The sequence below is a fragment of the Heptranchias perlo genome, chromosome 30 (assembly GCF_035084215.1).
Source record: "Heptranchias perlo isolate sHepPer1 chromosome 30, sHepPer1.hap1, whole genome shotgun sequence".
Lineage (NCBI taxonomy): Eukaryota > Metazoa > Chordata > Chondrichthyes > Hexanchiformes > Hexanchidae > Heptranchias > Heptranchias perlo.
In genome coordinates this window covers 21,832,129-21,855,451 of record NC_090354.1, presented here as the reverse complement: position 1 = coordinate 21,855,451, position 23,323 = coordinate 21,832,129, and the positions used below count along the sequence as shown (strand labels likewise).

Here is a 23,323-nt window from a genome sequence, read left to right as displayed (position 1 = left end):
ACTTTCGATTAATTTGACTTCTCTTCTGGCAGCCCTGTTAGAATGAGCTTTTCACTGTAATTCAGTAATGTGTGGGCCAGCTATTTAGTTTATGCATTTGGCAAACCATGCAGCTCACCCGTACTTTTAATCTCACAAAAACACAGACATGTCATGGAGATTTGATTTATTTTTAGTGCAAAACATGTAATATGGACATTAACTTAGTTTTCTTTCATTTTTTGGTGCTCAACAAGAACCACAGAACTGAATATTTTTCCACTTTTATCTCCCAGGGTCATCATCAAAAATAGAATGGTTGGATAAATATCTGATTGGGAACAAAATTGAAGGCTATGTGGATAAGTATAGACTGAGATCATCAAATACTTCAATGGACCACAATGTTTCCTGTGCTGTTGGTTTTCATGCAGAGTGTACAGGTTTTGCTCCATTACCTTTGGAGAGTACAGTGTATTTATGCAGAAATTTCCCTTTGGTGACTGAGTAGATGGAGATGGAGTTCCAGCACAGCTTGAGGAGGGTCAAGGTTGATGGGTCAAAAGGTTGTTTTCTCACTCCATGCTTTCTTATGCTCTTAAGCACATTTGTACCGTTGACCAGCAGATGGTAATGCTCTCTTCCAACAACGCAGTTTAAGTCCAACCTCAGAAGAGGTTATTGCACCAAGATAATTTTTTTCCACTTCCCATACCACCAATCTTAGATGACTTGACAGAAATTGCCAATTTGGAATTGGATCCATAGCTACAAGGAACTGGGTGGAGACTGACCAAACTCATTTCACATTGAATGCTTACAACAAGTAGAGAGAGGAGACTTTCATCTTATCCATTTGAGCCATATTCAATCCCTGGTTTCAGAGGAGAACATCACTCTATTAGTCCACTACGCCACCCAGTTGCCTCAACATCTTATTTTTGAAAAATACAAAGTCACCAATAGATAGGAAGTCACAAAACAATATGATTACAAGACCAGAATCTAAACAATAGATTAAATATACATCTGCTGCATGGTTATAGTTTTAAGAAAAGTGTACATTTATATAGTGTCTCAAACATCTCAAAGCACTTGATGTACAATTAATGTTATGTAGGGAAACATGCCAGCCATTTGTACATAGCAATATCCCACAAATAGCAATGAGATGAAGATCAGCTAATCTGTTTTTTCCCCCAGTGGTGTAGGTTAAGTGAAGAATCTTTCCAGTTGTCCAGGGTATTGAAAGATCTCGCTGCTTTTTTCGAATAGTGTCATGGGATCTTTAACGCTCACATGAACCACTGGAACAGTAGATGGGGCTTTGTTTAAATACCTCCTTCAACAATGCAGCAAGCCAGAGTATTAGTCCAGATAATATGCTCAGACCCTAGCGTGGTGCTCCATTTTAGTTCAAATTATTGAATCCTGTCAATGGCTAAATTGGTAAATTATTTCAAGGCAGTAATTAATTAATACAAAGCAACTATAGAAATAAAACCACAGATATCTTTCAAATCTAAAACGTGACCATAGTTCCTTGACTTCTTTTCCTATCACAACAATACAGATCGTATACAGCTGGATGGTTTGTATTCCATGTCAGGAACTGTTTTCTATGTAAGGTCTGAAATCACTTATTATTAAGCTGCTCTCATCTATTATTCTAATAATTTCAAATAACTTTCATATTAAAAAGTGTTTAGCCCAGATATTACTGTTGACGATTTTCTAACTAGTACTTCTACCATTAACAATAGCCTTGAAATTACTAGCAGTATAAAGCATTACACCGAAAGCAATTTGGTGTTACCAATCAGCTGTCAGTTGCTCTGCCACATTCACGGCCACTGTACAACCATTAGGAAATTGCAGTAGCACCTTTGAACTGTCAGGGCCTAAATTGTACATGAGGATTGATATACTCATTAATTCTCAGAAATTATTGCTAGTTAAAGGGGAACCCACAAAATTCCATTGATCAAACCTACACGAACTTCCACTCACATACAAGGAGGCAGTTACAGAGCTGTGTTTTCTACCTGAAGACCATCTACAGACAATCTCAAACATAAAGATGGCACTACCAGTGGCTGGCATGGTGACCACCATCCTCAATCTTTAGACCACCAGTTTTCAGGCCAACATATATCAGGGTATATCAGTAGTATCAGCCACTTTGCTGCTCATAGCTACATCAAACAGGTGACATGCTTTATTCAGAATGGCCAGCACCTTCATCTACTTTCCCACTGACTAGCACCAGCAACAGAACTGGTCTGCTCAGCTGCACCAGATTGCTGGCTATTAAAGTATAGGGGTATCGATAACAGCTATGTGGCCAGCTGGACCCCAAGCTACAATGCAATGACCTACCCGAACAAAAAGGCATTCTACCCCACCATTGCAGAACTGATCTTAACCACCGCTCCCATTTTCTCGGACAGCAGGTGGTGGCAATGGAGGACAGCTGCATCAGAGCTATTGGGAGTGGAGGAGATGTGGGCTGGTACTTGGGATGGGGATCCCCTATCAATACACGGCTGGCAGAGTGGTCCGCACCCCTGGGTTCTACCCACCTTTCTCCACCATGTTCCCGGGCCACAGGAACCTTCTCGCCGCATTTTCCATGCTTCCCTCCCCCTTGGCTATTCTGTTGTAACTATTTACACCTCCTCCAGACCCATCTTTTGTTTCTTTACTTGTCCCAATACCACCCCCTTTCTTGCCTTGCATCATCATCCCTTTTGTCATTTTATCACTCCTGCCCTCCATTGACCTTTCCCTTTGTTCTTTCCTTTTCCCCCCTTTCCCCTGGCCCTGTACTTGTTAATCTCTAATATCTTCCAGTTCTGATGAAAGGTAATTGACCTGAAACGTTAACTTTGTTTCTCCCTCCACACATGGAGTGTTTTCCAGCATTTTCTATTTTTATTGTGGAACTAGTAATTGACCAATAACATGAGGCCAATGCCTGTTTCCCAGGCAGCACCCACAATGCTTTCATTTTGCAATAAGCATCTGTGCCAGGCTTATTTGAAGGTGAAAGATGGCTTCTTGGAGATCAAGGCTATCCTTTTCAGCCCTGACTAATGATACTCTTGCAGCAATTACAGAGTGAGGCAAAGTGTAAAAACAATGCATCGACAAGGATTAATTTTGAGCATACTATTAGCAGCTTGAAGCACTGCTTTAGACATCTGCCAGGTACGGTAGCATAGTGGTTATGTTACTGGGCTAGTAATCCAGAGGCCTGGACTAAAATCCAAAGTCATGAGTTCAAATCCCGCCACGGCAGCTGGCGCATTTAAATTCAATTAATTAAATTCAATTAATTAAATAAAAATCTGGAATTAAAATACTAGTATCAGTAATGATGGCCATGAAACTACCGGATTGTCGTAAAAACCCATCTGGTTCACTAATGTCCTTTAGGGAAGGAAGCCTGCCGCCCTTACCCGGTCTGGCCGATATGTGACTCCAGACCCACAGCAATGTGGTTGATTCTTAATTGCCCTCTGAAATGGCCTAGCAAGCCACTCAGTTGTAAAATCTCGCTACGAAAAGTCATAATAAGAATAAAACCGGACGGACCACCCAGCATCGGACCACTAGGCACTGGACACGACAACGGGAAAACACCAAGCCCAGTCGACCCTGCAAGGTCCTCCTTACTAACATCTGGGGACTTGTGCCAAAATTGGGAGAGCTGTCCCACAGACTAGTCAAGCAACAGCCTGACATAGCCATACTTACAGAATCATATCTTTCAGCCAACGTCCCAGACTCTTCCATCACCATCCCTGGGTATGTCCTGTCCCACCGGCAGGACAGACCCACCAAAGGTGGCGGTACAGTGATATACAGTCAGGAGGGAGTGGCCCTGGGAGTCCTCAACATTGACTCTGGACCCCATGAAATCTCATGGCATCAGGTCAAACATGGGCAAGGAAACCTCCTGCTGATTACCACCTACCGTCCTCCCTCAGCTGATGAATCAGTCCTCCTCCATGTTGAGCACCACTTGGAGGAAGCACTGAGGGTAGCAAGGGCACAAAATGTACTCAAAAGAGTGGCTCGGTAGCACCACTACTGACCGAGCTGGCCGAGTCCTGAAGGACATAGCTGCTAGACTGGGCCTGCGGCAGGTGGTGAGCGAACCAACACGAGGGAAAAACTTACTTGACCTCGTCCTCACCAATCTACCTGTCGCAAATGCATCTGTCCATGACAGTATTGGTAGGAGTGACCACCGCACAGTCCTCGTGGAGATGAAGTCCCGTCTTCGCACTGAGGACACCATCCAACGTGTTGTGTGGCACTACCACCGTGCTAAATGGGATAGATTCAGAACAGATCTAGCAGCTCAAAACTGGGCATCCATGAGGCGCTGTGGGCCATCAGCAGCAGCAGAATTGTATTCCAGCACAATCTGTAACCTCATGGCCCGGCATATTCCTCACTCTAACATTACCAACAAGCCAGGGGATCAACCCTGGTTCAATGAGGAGTGTAGAAGAGCATGCCAGGAGCAGCACCAGGCGTACCTAAAAATGAGGTGCCAACCTGGTGAAGCTACAACTCAGGACTACATGCATGCTAAACAGCGGAAGCAACATGCTATAGACAGAGCTAAGCGATTCCACAACCAACGGATCAGATCAAAGCTCTGCAGTCCTGCCACATCCAGTCGTGAATGGTGGTGGACAATTAAACAACTAACAGGAGGAGGAGGCTCTGCAAACATCCCCATTCTCAATGATGGCGGAGTCCAGCACGTGAGTGCAAAAGACAAGGCTGAAGCGTTTGCAACCATCTTCAGCCAGAAGTGCCGAGTGGATGATCCATCTCGGCCTCCTCCCGATATCCCCACCATCACGGAAGCCAGTCTTCGGCCAATTCGATTCACTCCACGTGATATCAAGAAACGGCTGAGTGCACTGGATACAGCAAAGGCTATGGGCCCCGACAACATCCCAACTGTAGTGCTGAAGACTTGTGCTCCAGAACTAGCTGCGCCTCTAGCCAAGCTGTTCCAGTACAGCTACAACACTGGCATCTACCCGACAATGTGGAAAATTGCCCAGGTATGTCCTGTCCACAAAAAGCAGGACAAATCCAATCCGGCCAATTACCGCCCCATCAGTCTACTCTCAATCATCAGCAAAGTGATGGAAGGTGTCGTCGACAGTGCTATCAAGCGGCACTTACTCACCAATAACCTGCTCACCGATGCTCAGTTTGGGTTCCGCCAGGACCACTCGGCTCCAGACCTCATTACAGCCTTGGTCCAAACATGGACAAAAGAGCTGAATTCCAGAGGTGAGGTGAGAGTGACTGCCCTTGACATCAAGGCAGCATTTGACTGAGTGTGGCACCAAGGAGCCCTAGTAAAATTGAAGTCAATGGGAATCAAGGGGAAAACTCTCCAGTGGCTGGAGTCATACCTAGCACAAAGGAAGATGGTAGTGGTTGTTGCAGGCCAATCATCTCAGCCCCAGGGCATTGCTGCAGGAGTTCCTCAGGGCAGTGTCCTAGGCCCAACCATCTTCAGCTGCTTCATCAATGACCTTCCCTCCATCATAAGGTCAGAAATGGGGATGTTCGCTGATGACTGCACAGTTTTCAGTTCCATTCGCAACCCCTCAGATAATGAAGCAGTCCGAGCCTGCATGCAGCAAGACCTGGACAACATCCAGGCTTGGGCTCATAAGTGGCAAGTAACAGTCGCGCCAGATAAGTGCCAGGCAATGACCATCTCCAACAAGAGAGAGTCTAACCACCTCCCCTTGACATTCAACGGCATTACCATCGCCGAATCCCCCACCATCAACATTCTGGGGGTCACCATTGACCAGAAACTTAACTGGACCAGCCATATAAATACTGTGGCTACGAGAGCAGGTCAGAGGCTGGGTATTCTGCGGCGAGTGACTCACCTCCTGACTCCCCAAAGCCTTTCCACCATCTACAAGGCACAAGTCAGGAGTGTGATGGAATACTCTCCACTTGCCTGGATGAGTGCAGCTCCAACAACACTCAAGAAGCTCGACACCATCCAAGATAAAGCAGCCCGCTTGATTGGCACCCCATCCACCACCCTAAACATTCACTCCCTTCACCACCGGCGCACTGTGGCTGCAGTGTGCACCATCCACAGGATGCACTGCAGCAACTCGCCAAGGCTTCTTCGACAGCACCTCCCAAACCCGCGACCTCTACCACCTAGAAGGACAAGAGCAGCAGGCGCATGGGAACAACACCACCTGCACGTTCCCCTCCAAGTCACACACCATCCTGACTTGGAAATATATCGCCGTTCCTTCATTGTCGCTGGGTCAAAATCCTGGAACTCCCTTCCTAACAGCACTGTGGGAGAACCGTCACCACACGGACTGCAGCGGCTCAAGAAGGCGGCTCACCACCACCTTCTCGAGGACAATTAGGGATGGGCAATAAATGCCGGCCTTGCCAGCGACGCCCACATCCCGTGAACGAATAAAAAAAAAAAATTGACCAAATGGCCTATTTAGTGCCACATTTGAACAATGCCAGTGAGTTTTACCATGGTGCTACCCCTTAGTTGTTTAGATGTTTAGATAGTGTGTGCCATTTAACCCCTAATCTATAATGTCTAAGTGAATCCCATGCGGTAGAAGTGCACTGGCTAGCTGCAGGGTTTCAATTGGGATTCAGGTTATCATGTACCTCCTTACGCTCGCTCATAAGGTGGCCGTGCAACTGATTCCGCCACATCCTCAGTTGTTATGGCTAGCTGGTACATCTACTGTCACTTGACTTGAGATGCTGGATGGGCTAGATGTGACATTTTCCTAAGACACAACGGGTTGAATCCATGTCCACTCCAGTCAGGCCATTGCTGCATGGAAGTAAATCTCAGGTCAACAATGAAATCTATGAAGCTCCGCCTGGAGGCGCTCTCAATCCAATCCCCCAGAATGTTGACCCTGGACAAGAGATCTTGGAGATTGGAGCCCAAGGCATCTGTAGTAGCAGTCTGAACATTGATGAAGAATACTTCCACTGAGCTTAGGACCTGTGCCACTGAGTTACTATGCACTCAAATCTAACCACTCTCATTCTGGTATTCTCCATTGTACGGGAGTATTATAGTGCTAACCCCTGGCCTTCTGTTCTCCACACATCTGCAGGGGTACAAATGCCTTCCTACTTAATTTACAGATGCTCAGCTGCCTAAATTGGTCTGACGTTCCATTGGACAATCTACTTGCGGCCAGGAGATCATACCACGTTTTCAGCAGTGTGCGACAGGAATATCAGGAGTTAACTGGTAGGCAAGAATTTTCTCAAAGACCTTCAGTAACCCACAACTAACTTCTGAACAATACACCAACTGCAATTTCTAGGCATATATATAAGAAAGTACAATTTATTTATTTTTTCTTCTGTTTTAAATACTCAAAGGTTAGAATAAAGCTTTCTCAACTGCAAGCCCACTTCCCTGGAACTGAGGCAACCATGGGTGGGGTAAGGTATGGTTCTCCATTGCCATTCTAAAGTGCATGACCAAGTCCTCTTGATAGCATGTGTGCAGAGCAGATATCTGTCATTGTGGTGGTTTATGTTGAAGTGAGTAGGGTGTTAGAATTAGCTACACTAACTTTTATGTTGAATATTATGATACCACATTACTGATACATGAAGTAATATTTTAATTAGTGCGATGTCTTGCTAATATTTTTTTCCACAAATGTTTATTTTTAGAATTAGAAATCTTCAAAGTTATACATTTGAGCCTTTACATGTTTTACTGAACATTTGTGATAGAGTAACAGAGGACTTTAAAAAAAAAATCCATGCCAGCTGCGTAGATACCAAACCCTGCAGAAATCTTCAAATTCTACACCAGTCAGTCTTGGAGTTGAAGAGTTGCACACAAAAATTCTGGGGTGGCACTTCACGTGATATCACTAGTAGAATGACAAAGGGCAAACCATTGTTTGAATTGCATATGTTTTAAACAAAATACAAAATCCATTAAAAGAAAAATGTATTTTATTGTTGAGGAAAAATGTTGTCTAAAATAATTAAGCCATTAATATTGCAGGAAAAGTTTCAGGGATTGAAAGAGTTGCATAAAACAAAGAAAAATTCTTACTTAGTGTTATGAAATTGGGAAGTACACACACACACACAATTACTCTCTAAATTACTTTTTAAAGAAAAATTATAAAGTAGGGCTTTAACTCTTTTCATTGTGAACTCAATGCAATAGTTTAACAACAATGAAAATGTGATTTATACTGCAGTGCTAAAAGGCTATTGTATTACTTGCAATTAATTTTATAGTGCTCTTTGGAGGGCACTGGAAGTTGGGCATGTAACAAACTAGAGGAGCTTGGCTTCTTGGGTCTTCTACTGGTTATCTGGCATGTACTGCACATTAGCTTTCAGCATTATATTTATATTCATTGATATTTAGAACCATCTCAAGCTGAAAAGCTCCTTTTTCAAAACCATTTTGATACAGCAAGTGAAAGGCACACAAACAAAAAACTGAGCAATCTTGATGGTTCGTGACTTTGACTAGTTTGATAAAATATCATGCAAGTTAGCATAAAAGCATCAATTGTTTGAGTTTGATTCAGATCATTACTAAAATCTAATGAAGAAAACTTTTAATCTAATTCACTGATTAGGTTTATTATATCTATTCATTTATTGAATTGAATATACACAAAGTTTGCTGAATACAGACAAAATCCTTATACAATTACCACGTCCAATATGTGGCACTCAAATTCAGACACTGGAATTTTACCCTTGGCATCCGCAGCAGAATTAATTTGATTATCCGTAAATGTTTACACTTACATTCTGATAGAGAAGTTATGGGTGATAGGGAAAGATAAGTGTGTTTGTTTTCAACTCAAACCAAAAAAAGTCAGTTATAATAAAAATATACTCAGCCTATCTTTTATGATGAAAGTGTAATCATTAGTATGGTAAACAGGGCCTCCGTGATTAAGTTCATTCCAACATGACATGACTGGCCATGAGAGATCAGAAATCAGTAGATCTTCTGTGGCAGACTTGGTAAACTAGTAAACTTGAATCTGGTAGATCTGCAGTACTTTGGGGTACTGCTGATGGTTGGCCACCCAGTTGGCTTCGTGATGGCACCTGGACGAGTAGAACCATCTCTGTGGACTGGAATTCTTTCCACTTGGCCTCAGATAACCATGCAAGCCAATGCCCTAATGGTGTGGTGGTCCTACTATACAAGTGGAAGAAAGCTTACCAATGCTCTGTGCTGTTTTAGTCATTTAAACCCCAGCAATATCCCTACACATTCCCAGGAGGGCTGTTAGCTCAATAGCCTGTACCCAAGTTCTCTGGGCTTAGGTAAGTGGAGTGAGTCTCTACAGCAAGAGAGTGCATTTCACATCAGTCAAACTCAACTTTGGTATTGAAACAAAAGAAATGAAATACAAATTTGTACAGTCACACAGCTACTGTGCCTGTTATATCTGAAAATACATTTTTATAAATACATTTTCAAATAATATACTAGTTAACTGACTGTTAAGAAACTGACTTGCCAGTTTTGTTGTTTACTCTTCATGCTAACAAATATTTGCCTGTTGGGAAGTGTTATGATGCCTCACTTTACAACTGAGCTGCAGCAGCTTATTTACCGACTATACTGTACCCCTTTTCTTTGAATTACACAGGCAACACTAGTAAAAATCAATACAATAATCTCAACGTGTTGTGTGGCACTACCACTGTGCTAAATGGGATAGATTCAGAACAGATCTAGCAGCTCAAAACTGCGCATCCATGAGGCACTGTGGGCCATCAGCAGCAGCAGAATTGTATTCCAGCACAATTTGTAACTTCATGGCTCGGCATATTCCTCACTCTACCATTACCAACAAGCCAGGGGATCAACCCTAGTTCAATGAGGAGTGTAGAAGAGCATGCCAGGAGCAGCACCAGGCGTACCTAAAAATGAGATGCCAACCTGTTGAAGCTAGAACACAGGACTACATGCATGCTAAACAGCGGAAGCAACATGCTATAGACAGAGCTACGTGATTCCACAACCAACGTATCAGATCAAAGTCTGCAGTCCTGCCACATCCAGTCGTGAACGGTGGTGGACAATTAAACAACTAACGGGAGGAGGAGGAGGAGGAGGCTCCATGAACATCCCCAGCCTCAAAGATGCCAGAGTCGAGCACGAGTGCAAAAGATAAGGCTGAAGCGTTTGCAACCATTTTCAGCCAGAAGTGCCGAGTGGATGATCCATCTCGGCCTCCTCCCGATATCCCCACCATCACAGAAGCCAGTCTTCAGCCAATTCGATTCACTCCACATGATATCAAGAAATAGCTGAGTGCACTGGATACAGAAAAAGCTATGGGCCCCAACAACATCCCGGCTGTAGTGCTGAAGACTTGTGCTCCGGAACTAGCTGCGCCTCTAGCCAAGCTGTTCCAGGACAGGTACAACACTGGCATCTACCCGACAATGTGGAAAATTGCCCAGGTATGTCCTGTCCACAAAAAACAGGACAAATCCAATCCGGCCAATTACCGCCCCATCAGTCTACTCTCAATCATCAGCAAAGTGATGGAAGGTGTCGTCGACAGTGCTATCAAGCGGCACTTACTCACCAATAACCTGCTCACCGATGCTCCGTTTGGGTTCTACCAGGACCACTCGGCTCCAGACCTCATTACAGCCTTGGTCCAAACATGGACAAAAGAGCTGAATTCCAGAGGTGAGGTGAGAGTGACTGCCCTTGACATCAAGGTAGCATTTCACCGAGTGTGGCAACAAGGAGCCCTAGTAAAATTGAAGTCAATCGGAATTAGGGGAAAACTCTCCAGTGGCTGGAGTCATACCTAGCATAGAGGAAGATGGTAGTGATTGTTGGAGGCCAATCATCTCAGCCCCAGGACATTGTTGCAGGAGTTCCTCAGGGCAGTGTCCTAGGCCCAACCATCTTCAGCTGCTTCATCAATGACCTTCCCTCCATCATAAGGTCAGAAGTGGGATGTTTGTTGATGATTGCACAGTGTTCAGTTCCATTCGCAAACCCTCAGATAATGAAGCAGTCCGTGCCCGCATGCAGCAAGACCTGAACAACATCCAGGCTTGGGCTGATAAGTGGCAAGTAACATTCGCACCAGACAAGTGCCAGGCAATGACCATCTCCAACAAGAGAGAGTGGAACCACCTCCCCTTGACATTCAAAGGCATTACCATCGCCGAATCCCCCACCATCAACATCCTGGGGGTCACCGTTGACCAGAAACTTAACTGGACCAGCCACATAAATACTGTCGACGACACCTTCCATCACTTTGCTGATGATTGAGAGTAGACTGATGGGGCGGTAATTGGCCGGATTGGATATGTCCTGCTTTTTGTGGACAGGACATACCTGGGCAATTTTCCACATTGTCGGGTAGATGCCAGTGTTGTACCTGTACTGGAACAGCTTGGCTAGAGGCGCAGCTAGTTCTGGAGCACAAGTCTTCAGCACTGCAGCTGAGTCTGGGTATTCTGCAATAAGTGACTCATCTTCTGACTCCCCAAAGCCTTTCCACCATCTACAAGGCACAAGTCAGGAGTGTGATGGAATACTCTCCACTTGCCTGGATGAGTGCAGCTCCAACAACACTCAAGAAGCTCGACACCATGCAGGTCACAGCAGCCCGCTTGATTGGCACCCCATCCACCACCCTAAACATTCGCTCCCTTCAAGAGCGGTGCACTGTGGCTGCAGTGTGTACCATCTACCGGATGCACTGCGGCAACTCGCCAAGGCTTCTTCGACAGCACCTCCCAACCAGCGACCTCTACCACCTCGAAGGACAAGGGTAACAGGCACATGGGAACAACACCACCTGCAAGTTCCCCTCCATGTCACACACCATCCCGACTTGGAAATATATTGCCGTTCCTTCATCGTCGCTGGGTCAAATTCCTGGAACTCCCTACTTAACAGCACTGTGCGAGAACCTTCACCACATGGATTGCAGTGGTTCAAGAAGGCAGCTCATCACCACCTTCTCAAGGGCAATTGTAAACAATTTTACAACACCAAGTTATAGTCCAGCAATTTTATTTTAAATTCACAAGCTTTCGGAGGCTACCTCCTTCCTCAGGTGAACGATGTGGAAATTAAATCCTCGAAATGAAGTCGCATTTATAATTCACAGAACAATGCTTGGTGAGTACAGACAGTTTTTTCAACTGCCCGTTGCCAAGGCAATCAGTGTGCAGACAGACAGGTGTTACCTGCCAGGTCTCACAGAATATACAAATCACCAAAAAAAACAACAAACAAAAAAAAACAGAGATAGAGAGGTAGAAACATAGAAAAGACAGCAACTGACCCGTTATATTAAAAACAGATAACATTTGTTCGCTGGTGGGGTAACGTGTAGCGTGACATGAACCCAAGATCCCGGTTGAGGCCGTCCTCATGGGTGCGGAACTTGGCAATCAATTTCTGCTCGACGATTTTGCGTTGTCGTGTGTCTCGAAGGCCGCCTTGGAGTATGCTTACCCGAAGGTCGCAGCAAATTACCTAGCTTTCAAGAGAACAGCGTCCACGACACCACACAACCCTGCCGCGGTAACCTCTGCAAGACATGCCAGATCATCGACACAGATACCACCATCACACGAGAGGACACCACCCACCAGGTGCATGGTTCATACTCCTGTGACTCGGCCAACGTTGTCTACCTCATACGTTGCAGGAAAGGATGCCCCAGAGCATGGTACATTGGCGAGACCATGCAGACACTGCGACAACGGATGAACGGACACCGCACAACAATCGCCAAACAGGAGAGTTCCCTCCCAGTCGGGGAACACTTCAGCAGTCAAGGACATTCAGCCACCGACCTTCGGGTAAGCATACTCCAAGGCGGCCTTCGAGACACACGACAACGCAAAATCGTCGAGCAGAAATTGATTGCCAAGTTCCGCACCCATGAGGACGGCCTCAACCGGGATCTTGGGTTCATGTCACGCTACACGTTACCCCACCAGCGAACAAATGTTATCTGTTTTTAATATAACGGGTCAGTTGCTGTCTTTTCTATGTTTCTACCTCTCTATCTCTGTTTTTTTTTGTTTGTTGTTTTTTTTGGTGATTTGTATATTCTGTGAGACCTAGCAGGTAACACCTGTCTGTCTGCACACTGATTGCCTTGGCAACGGGCAGTTGAAAAAACTGTCTGTACTCACCAAGCATTGTTCTGTGAATTATAAATGCGACTTCATTTCGAGGATTTCATTTCCACATCGTTCACCTGAGGAAGGAGTTAGCCTCCGAAAGCTTGTGAATTTAAAATAAAATTGCTGGACTATAACTTGGTGTTGTAAAATTGTTTACAATTGTCAACCCCAGTCCATCACCGGCATCGCCACATCATTCTCAAGGGCAATAAGAAATGGGCAGTAAATGCTGGCTTTGCCAGCAATGCCCACAACCCATGATCGAATTACAAAAAAGACATACTTGTCTGTTCAAAGCATTCAATGTAATGATTTCACAATGTATGAAAGGTGGATTTTTAACATTTTCTTTGGGAACTGGGCTTGGATTCAGCTCAGACTGATGGGATGAAAAGTTCCTTCTCTCTTCAATAGTCACTTACTGGTTAAGAGTCTGGAGCACAAAAACTGTTCATTGTTTGGAACTAATTAGGCCATCTCACAGAGAGATTACTAATGTGTGGAATGGAAATATCAATCTGATGCAATTTTGAGGTTGCAATTTTAAGACACATTGTTGGTCAGTGTAAAGGGAGCTTTATCTTATAAAAGAACAATGGTAAACCTGACCCGAGTGGCTACAGTGGAAACAAACTCCAGTCTCCAGCAAGGTCATCTTTCACCTTGCTGAGTATAAAATCTGACCCTAAAAGTTTAGAACTGTATAAAAGGTGTAAAATGTAACAAATAGATTTTACAAGTGGACTATCTAGGAGTAAACATGGACAAATTGATGTCAGCATAAAGCGGGTGCTTTACAAGCATTCTGTTTATTTTATGTTTTTTTTTATTTCAGTCTTTCAGATTTTATGCTGTTACAAGCATTGGATTCACCAGAATCAAATGGGAAGCATGAGGTGTATATCACCAGTCAGAAAATACTGCTCACCAAAGTGCAGTTTAATACAACAAAATTGATCAGTTTCATACCGTATTAGTCACTATTGCACACCAGTATATATGAAACTAGATTATCACTGTGAATGCAAGTTCAGTTCATAGCCATAAATGTTAAGGGTTCCTCCCAGAATCAAGTTTTCCTTCCCCCTATAAATTGACAAATAATCCATTATATCAGAAGACGGAACGTTCTGAATCATCACAAGACTAATTGGCGATAACCTTGGGTCATGTAAAATGTTGTAACATGTTGCATTACAATAAAAATAACTGCACATATTAATTTTTATGATGTTCACAAAAACCAGAAGCACAAAAAGTGTTGCCTAAATATACACAATTTTGTCTATGTTTTAAAAACACAGCTTCCATGTAATTCATTTTCAAAGGTCACTTTAAAAACTTAAAATAAGTATTTAATGGTCCAAAGAAAGAATTTTATGGGTGCCAACTGCACAAAATTGTAATCTTAAGCTATAATTCTTTAGGATACCTTGATCTTTGTTGGATAAATTCAAGTTAGTATCTTGCAGGTTTTCAATTTTTCTTTACATCAAACTCCATCCTAAATATCAGAATGAAACAACTCATTCCTGCACAACTGGATTCTTTAACAATTCATTCTGTACACCTCATACCACTGTAACAACAGATTCCGGCACCAAATATTCAAAAAGGGTAATAAATCAGGCACATGCAACTGCAAACCCATTAGCCTGCAATCCTGTGTAATATAATGGAATCGATCAGGTGTAAACTTAAGGATTATATGTACAATAATAACTTAGTAAACAGCAGTCAACACGGAATCAGAAGGGGAAGATCATATCTGTTCAACCTTCTCGAAGTTTTTGAGGAACTAACATCCCAAGTGGACTGTAGTAAGCCCTACGATGTGTTGTATCTAGACTTCCAAAAGATATTTGATAAACTTTGACAAAAGAAGCTATTAAACTCATTGTTGTGGGGATTCAGAGCAAATTTTGGGTATGGATAAGAAATTAGTTGAAGGGTAGAAAACAACTGATACTTAGGGGAGGTATGTTGGGGTAGGAAAGGTGTGTGCCCCAGGAATCATTGTTGGGAGTACTACTGTTTCTAATTTACATCAATGACTTGAGCTCAGAAACCCAATGCAAATTGGTCAAATTTGCAGGTGATACAAAAATAGGAGGGGCAATGGAAGCAGCTCAGACATTGTAGAATGATGGACAAAATATGTAAGTTGGTAGAAGAATAACAGATTATATTTAACACCGACAATTGTAAAGAAATGAACATAGGAAGGAAAAGAGGGTGGCATACTCCATGAATGATGTTGAAACAGCTAATGATCAAGTTGAAAAAGATCTGGGAGTCATTGTGAAACTTACGCTCATCATGAAAGAAGAACAAAGTTGCATTTATATACTGCCTTTCATGACTTCAGGATGTTCCAAAGCACTCCACAGCTAATAAAGTACTTTTGAAGCTTATTCACTGTTGTAATGTAGGGAAACATCCAACCACTGCAGAACAGCAATCAACAAAGTAAATAGAAAGTATATAGTCAAAACAGTAGAATACAAATCAGAAGAAGTCATGATCAGACTCTATAGCACTCTGGTCAGAATACACCTTGAGTACTATGTCCAGTTCTGTTCACCAAACCACAAGGGAGATAGTCAAGGTCACAAGACTAATCCCCAGTTAGAGGTCTGAGTTATGAAGAAAGAATACTGAAACTTCAGCTTTCAGCCTTAAAAGGAGGCATCTCAGAGGTGATCTTATAGAGGTATACAACATGGATGAATGAACTAAGATACGCTGAATGCCTTTTCTCATCGATAAATATCTTGTGATCTTGTAATTGGCTACATGCAAGAATTGGCCCTTGAGCAAGGAGAAAAATAATTTTAAATACTGGCTGGAAAAAGTGAAAATAAAAGTTAAGTAAATTGTTCAGACCACAACATTTCTTTTAAGATAAACTCGTACAAATAAGAATTACCATCATCCTATGAAAGAAAATCACTTGCGAAATGCCCCTTCATGAAATTGAAACCCTATAGGGTAATTCCTAATTATGGGGGTTGAACAAATGAGAAAGATTTACTGATTCACTTGTAAACATCAACTTTGTTATTCTTCCTACTTATGATACAGCAAGTTTACTTTAAGTGAACCATCACTAAAATGCTTTTTCCCCATAGATTTTTAACATATTCTTAAAATATTTTACTTGAATACGATAGGACTTAAATATTTTAAATAGAAATTCTTGTGTATTTTTATACATGCCCGCTTTGTAACCACAATATAATTTCAGTTTCTGATAAGTGCAATTGTCAGTCCATGCACTTTGGTGGCTTCATTGTAACATACAAAAAAAACTTTTGCATAGTATGCATTAATATATAGACATAAGTTCAGTTGTGCAGGATGATTTGTAGACCCATACTAAATAAAAACATATATTTAACTTAAAGAACAATTTTAGTACTTTCAGATTTTATACAATCTTGACCAAATTATCCATAAAAATCAAGAGTTTCTCAAATTATAGTAACTGATTCACTTTAGGGGTTACTTGAAAGCTTACACACTTTTCATGAGGGTTGGATTTTCATTTCAATTAATTTTGCAATGAATAGGATATAACCAGCATTAACCATTTGACAAAACAACTTTACTGTTACTATATAAAAATACACATCTATTCTCCTGCTGTTCTAGTATGGGACACTCCCCATTTAAGTCTGTATCAGACTGATTCTCCAGTTTTGTCATCACATATCCAAAATAAAACATTTGGAGTGAATAAATGTGCTCCTTAATGTAAAAAGATTTTTTAGACAAAATTAATTTCCAAGGTAAATTATTCCTAGATACCCTGGAGAGGTCTAGTCCATATTCTCCTCTAATGATGGCATTCACACTTTATTTTTCTTCCCTGGCTATAACCCCAACATTGTCCAAAAAAATTTTTTGTAGTTTTTAGGAAAAAAAAGTTGTATTTGAAGACTCAAAAGTAAAACAATGTTTATCTTAATGCATCTGAGGTTTATAGCCAATGTAACTTTTTCTTGTTAACTGTGAAGTGCTCAAGCAGTCCAATAAAAATCTGATGAAACTCATAAATGGCAACAGTTTAAATTGGGTTTCAAATGCAATCCCTCTGACCTAAAGCCAATATTCTATAGTCCATGCTTCTGGACTCTCTACCTGAATGTGCACCTACATCAGAAGGTGCACCTACAGAGAGGCAACCCTTCCAGATTCACAAGGTGCTCCATCCAACAGCAGGGATTAAAACAAGTGAAACCACCGTAGCTGATTCAAATAATAAACAGCCCAAGTGTGTTATTAGCAAAATCCACGAAAATTTATCCCATGGTCTTTTCAAACTGATGTGCCGTCTGTTCACAGGAAGACTTGTAGCTGCCATGATGAAGATTTTAACCCTTTCCAGAGTTTCCTTCTTGGTATTAATTAAACATTTTGCTAAATGTGGCAGATACAAGGAATATTTTGACCACTATAAAATAATAAATTCCTATCTATAGATCATCTTCATTCTTTGAATCTAAACATCCTCTACACATCATAGGAGTTTGCCAATTCCACACTGTTCCAGATGGGCAAATCACAGAGCAACAACCTATGTTTAATACAGGTTGATGTCAACCAATTCAATCTATCAGAATATATTGACCTTCCTTAGTCCTCTGCACTATAAAAGTCTCATTTCTCCCTCAAGCAGCCTAGCCAGAAAAAAAAATCTAAAGACATCAAATTTTAACCTTTTCCTAGCAAGTAAGTGTGTACGGGTTTGATAGTGGTTATGTTACTGGACTAATAATCCAGAGAATGTGAGTTCAAATACCACCATGGCAGTTTGTGAATTTGAATTCATTTTTTAAAAAAGTATGGAAAAAAATAAAGATGGTATGAGTAAAAATGATCATGAAGCTGTTGGATTGCTGTAAAAACACAACTAGTTCATTAATGTCCTTTAGGGAAGGAAACCTGCCATCCTTACCTGGTCTGGTCTAAATGTGACTCCAGTCAAACATCAACATGGTTGACTCTTAAATGCCCTCTGAAGTGGCCCAGCAAGCCACTCAGTTGTATTAAATTGCTACAGTGGTTCAAGAAGGAGGCCCACCGCCTTCTCAGGGGCAATTAGGGATGGGCAATAAATGCCAACCTTGCCAATGATGCCCACATCCCAAAAATGAATTAAAAAAGTGGTAGAGGGGATGCTAGGATTTGAGACCAGTGTTGAAGGATGCCCAAATTCAAAGAATGAGGATATGTTACAAGCAAATGTTATTTCTTTCTTCATTCTTGGCATCCAAAGAAGACGGTTTAATCAAGAGGATGAGCAGAATAGGTCTTCTTACTTAGGAGTTGATACTCTAGCTGCAAGGACCTAAGATCTAAGCAATAATGTCTGTGAACTACACCATGTTGCAACTTTAGATACTTTTAATGAAAACCTGTTTCAAATTAGTTCAGAAAGCAGAATTGAGTATCATGGTGTGTCCTTTCAAGCCTGAAGCTTTCTTACCTGCATGCATTATACCTACAGCTTGTTTTTAAATTACTTTAGCCATGTTTCATGGCAGATAAGCCGCTAATGATTGCCAAGACATCTGAAGGGTATTAGCACAATTTACATAAAAGATTACTACTCTATGAACATCCCTATAATTAAAATGACATTCCAAACCGTACTTATGAGGTGGGTAAAAGGGAGATAACTATTTTCTGTTGGAGATGACACAGAGAAATTACTTTGGGCTAAACATTGAAACTATACATTGAATGGAACGCCACCCATTTGGAAATGAAGACCTCTAGCCTTATTTGGTCTACAGAGACCAATTATGAGTAGAATTGCATGTGTGTTGGGAGCAACGAGCAATAATATCACATGTATACAGAGCCAGGTTACTGGGGGATTTTCATGTATAACATTCTGAAATGTGCCAAAGGAATGGCCAGAAGTTATATCTGGAAGTGGCCCATCAGAGTTTGGTAAAGCATTCAAATTGATTTTCGGAGAAGGATCAACTCTCGTCATACTAGTGGATAGCCAAAGTGACAATATCTGGCAATAAATCACAGTTCAGTGTCGCTGAATGTGCTACCTTAGAATACCAATAGAATTAAACATGCTTTTATCACTTCCCCTCCCCAACCCACCTTGCATCAAGTGGGGCTGTAGAAAGATCTGTACAAACGTTTAAATAAACACTCCCTAAACAAATACATGCTACACCCATTGGAAAATTTCAAAACAAGAGCAGAAGGCTCAGCATGACGTAGGAGATGGCAAGATTTACCCATCCTGGGAGAAGTCCACGATATTCTGGCTGAACCAAATGAGACATTTCTTCAAAGAAATATCCAGTCCAGAAACTGATGATTCAGTTGCCCAGTTACCTCAGCCACACCCAATGAAGTAACACTTAGATGGGAGTATACCACAGAGTGATTTGTCACCAAATCATTGAAAGAACTGAGGAACTCAAGACTGGAAGGAGTTAATTTGCTGCGAGTCCGGAAATCCACACAAAGACTGAACTTAAATAATAATGGATGTACAAATTTAAGGGTGGGAGGTGTTATAACTTGGATAGCCAGGTGGTGAAGGATAGAATACTAGAGCCTGATCTTCGTTTGCTTCCAAGCCTTTATTCACAGAGATCCACATTAACCACTCTACTGGATAAGCTCTCATATAAAGGGATACGAGTGTCCCCAATTGATACGCACCACCTGAATACAATTAACACTAATTGATATAAATCATATGGATACAATTAACAGGGGGAATGGAAGAGGGTAATTGATTGATATATAAAACTGGATTGGGGTTATTGCTATTTGGTTAGCAGAAAGAAATAGTTTGTAATCCGGGAAGGAAGAACTAGTTGATTTGCATGTGTTGGAGCAGGTATTGGAAGATAAATGCTGGTAATAATAAAACTGTTGTTGTTTAGTCAGAGCTGTTGCCTGTGTGTGTTCGGTTTGAAACAACTCATGTAATTATCACAGATTATACATCTACCTCAACTATTGGGAAATCACGGATGTCTGGAATTGTGAAGTTACTATATTTCACACAATGTTTAAAACTGGTAGCCTTGACTGCATTTTCTCAATGGAAGTTAAACAAAAACTACTGCATATAAGAAGTTCAGAGAAAGACAAATTTGGGTCCTTGTGTTGGGAACAAGGTTTTTATATAACATGAAATGGAAGCAGCTCTATGACATCAGTGACATCATAGGGCGTCATCTGAATATCTTTCTTACAATTTTTTCTGCCTGAAAATCTACTCCTGAATCATGGAGGATGCCAAGAATGAAGAATGCACAGATATATGCCACAGGTCATCTGCAGTAGTGCCTATTTTTAAATTTGTGGCTTACATGCAAAATATACCATCTTCTCCGCTGACACTTCTTGGAATAAATGTTCTGAATATTTGTAAAACTGAATTTTATGCATATAACAGCTACAAGAACAAAAATACAATTATTACAACATTTAATGTCATACATTTTTATCTTAGAATTGTTTCTAAATATTCTACACAGACATTTTAAAATGTTTTTTTTAGTAAAATTAAAGACATTTGCATTAACAGGACTTTTCCATAATGCTTCATATGGACAGTAGGCTAGAACATGATCTAGTCTTAACTATTAGCTTCAGAAAAATCCTTGCAACACAGTGATAATATGTAATGCTCTTATGTCTCACAAGAGAATGAGACTATTTAATTTAGATTAAATTTCCCCAGAATATTTAATCAATGCAATAGAAATAAGCATACTTTCTTAATGCAAAAGGAATAGTCCAAGATAAAAAAAGCATATCTTATCAACAGATATGAAATGACAAAACTTGATACATCTGAATGCATAAAAAATGATAAAACCTTAGTTCACTGTACACAGACAGCTTAGTTGTCTTACACAATGGAATTAATAGTTAAAAATTGATTTGCTGTTCTGTGGGCTAGCTGTACAACTGCAATAAGTACATTAAAGTTTAGTAAAATAATATTTGTAGTTCGCCACGATTGCTCGGTCTTTGTTTTGTTGCTTAGTGCACAAGTTAATAGGAGTATCGCCAAACTTTCGGCACAGCTCAAAGGAAAATAAAAATATCAAGGTCTCAGTGGTGGTGGCTTCCACCTGCTGCAGTGTTTTTTTCAGAAATATGGTGCAGGAAAGTGCTCTCATTTTGGCATCTATGGTTCACCGCTTCAGCATTGAAAAGGGCCGGTGGTGGTGGAAGGTGTGCAACAGCTGGAATTGAAAGCGTATGATGATGGGGGTGAAGATGTAGATGGGAAAGTGTGTGTGGCATTGGTCGAGGAGGAAGTGAGCTGAGTGAGCTTATGGTGACTGATGGAGGCGGGGAAGTGGGTGTGGTGGCCACAGAAGCAGTGGTAGTAGTGGGTGGGAAGTTGACAGGGCTGGTGACCCGGAAACACTTCTCTTTGTGGGCTTTCAACATGTTGGAGAACCGGAATCGTTGGCCACAAACATCGCAGGGGTAAGGTTTTTCCCCAGTGTGGGTTCTGCGATGGCGCTTCATGTTTGGTCGACTGGTGAAACTTTTGCCACAGATTTCACAGATAAATGGCTTTTCTCCTGAAAAGAAAAATATTCAGTTTGGTTACACAAATAAGCAACATAAAAACAATTTACAATTCATTTTGACTTACTAAAACTTCATCTTTTAGAATCTGTACAGGGTCTTGTAGTGTTTTCCAAATAGTAACAAGACACCATTCATGAAGCACTTGAATGGATATCAGACTTTATGATTACAGTAGCTCGTGACAACAAATAAATAATAACAGCAGAACTAATATAAGCAATAGTTGCCCAACAGAATACATATTGTAATAGATAAGAATGTGATGTTTACCTACCTGGATAGAACATCTGAATTAATATTTTGTGTGGCCTACAGTGTTGACTAGAATTCATAATTTAGTTTCCACTACTCTTTATAGCTTGTACTCAGGGTTCTGTAGGATATGGTTTTGACAATTTCAACATTTTGGTATTTCTCAAGTTGAAAACCTAATCCTGATGGCTATTGTGCAAGGCACTGCTCGATGTATGTTGAGCTTTGCATCACCAGAGACTAGTGCTGACTACTCTTCCCCCTCCCCAGACAGATTAACTTGTAAATATAGTCTGCAATAAAACAATCACATACTCTGTAAGGGACTGGTTATCTTCATTAAAATATCAGAAAAAAAATAGGCAAATACTTGTCATTAGATTAACAAAGACTGAAAGCCCATCAGTCACAATGGTATCAAGTAATTAAAAACAAACATTTGTTTATTACCAGCACCTATTTTGCTATTGAGACCCTGGCCATTAACAACAGTTGTTTGCCTTTCATCTACTAAGAAAGTGAAATACAGACAAGTAGAAGTGTATGTGCATTGGATGACGTTTTTCCCTCTCTACATGAGCAAGGGTTTATTTTAATTGACTTTTCCTTTAAAACACTATTTGAAATGGATTGCAGCATCCCAAAATAATTCAGGTTTCACAGGAGTCTGAATTTGATTCTGCTCACATCTTTAGTTGCTACATAATGAGGGGAATGTTAACCCCAAGAACGGGTGGGTTGAGGGTGGGTGAGAAGTTAAAATAATAGATTTTTTCCAACGCGACCTCAACCCAGCTCCAACGCGCCCACTTCTGGTTTTAACAGAGACTTGTTTGGATGCGTGCGAGAAACCTACTCGCCGGAGGCGGATCCTTATCGTAGCAATTTATCTCATCATGAGACATTAAGTAGATGTTTTTAAATTGAATGTGAGACCTTTGAACTTAACGCCTCCAGCATGGGTTTCCTGAGGGTTGTGAATCTCACCAGTGAAATGGAGGCAAGAAGGGCTGGATCCATGAGGTAAATACCTTTATTACACTGCTTGTGGGCAAGGAGGAGCAGGCGTGCTTCCCCGTGGCTCACCAAGTTTATACCTTTTAAACACCATTGGTCGAACCCCCCTACCCCCACAATGTCCGGCTTCTCCCACCACCCCCCCCCGATCGCCCCCCCCCCATACAAACCCCGAAGACTCCGATCTCTCCCCAAACTCCCTCGTACAAACCCGAAGACT

General features: G+C 41.5%; 1 protein-coding gene across 1 annotated transcript in view; it reads right to left on the bottom strand.

Moving 5' to 3' along the window:
• Positions 1-14,011: 14,011 nt before the first annotated feature.
• Positions 14,012-23,323, bottom strand: part of LOC137299982 (zinc finger protein 652-like) — a 69,983-nt gene continuing 60,671 nt past the window's right edge. Inside the window, exon 6 of the mRNA XM_067969035.1 lies at positions 14,012-21,824. Coding sequence (XP_067825136.1) covers positions 21,343-21,824 — 482 coding nt within the window. The 3' untranslated portion in view covers positions 14,012-21,342. The remainder of the gene's footprint in view (positions 21,825-23,323) is intronic.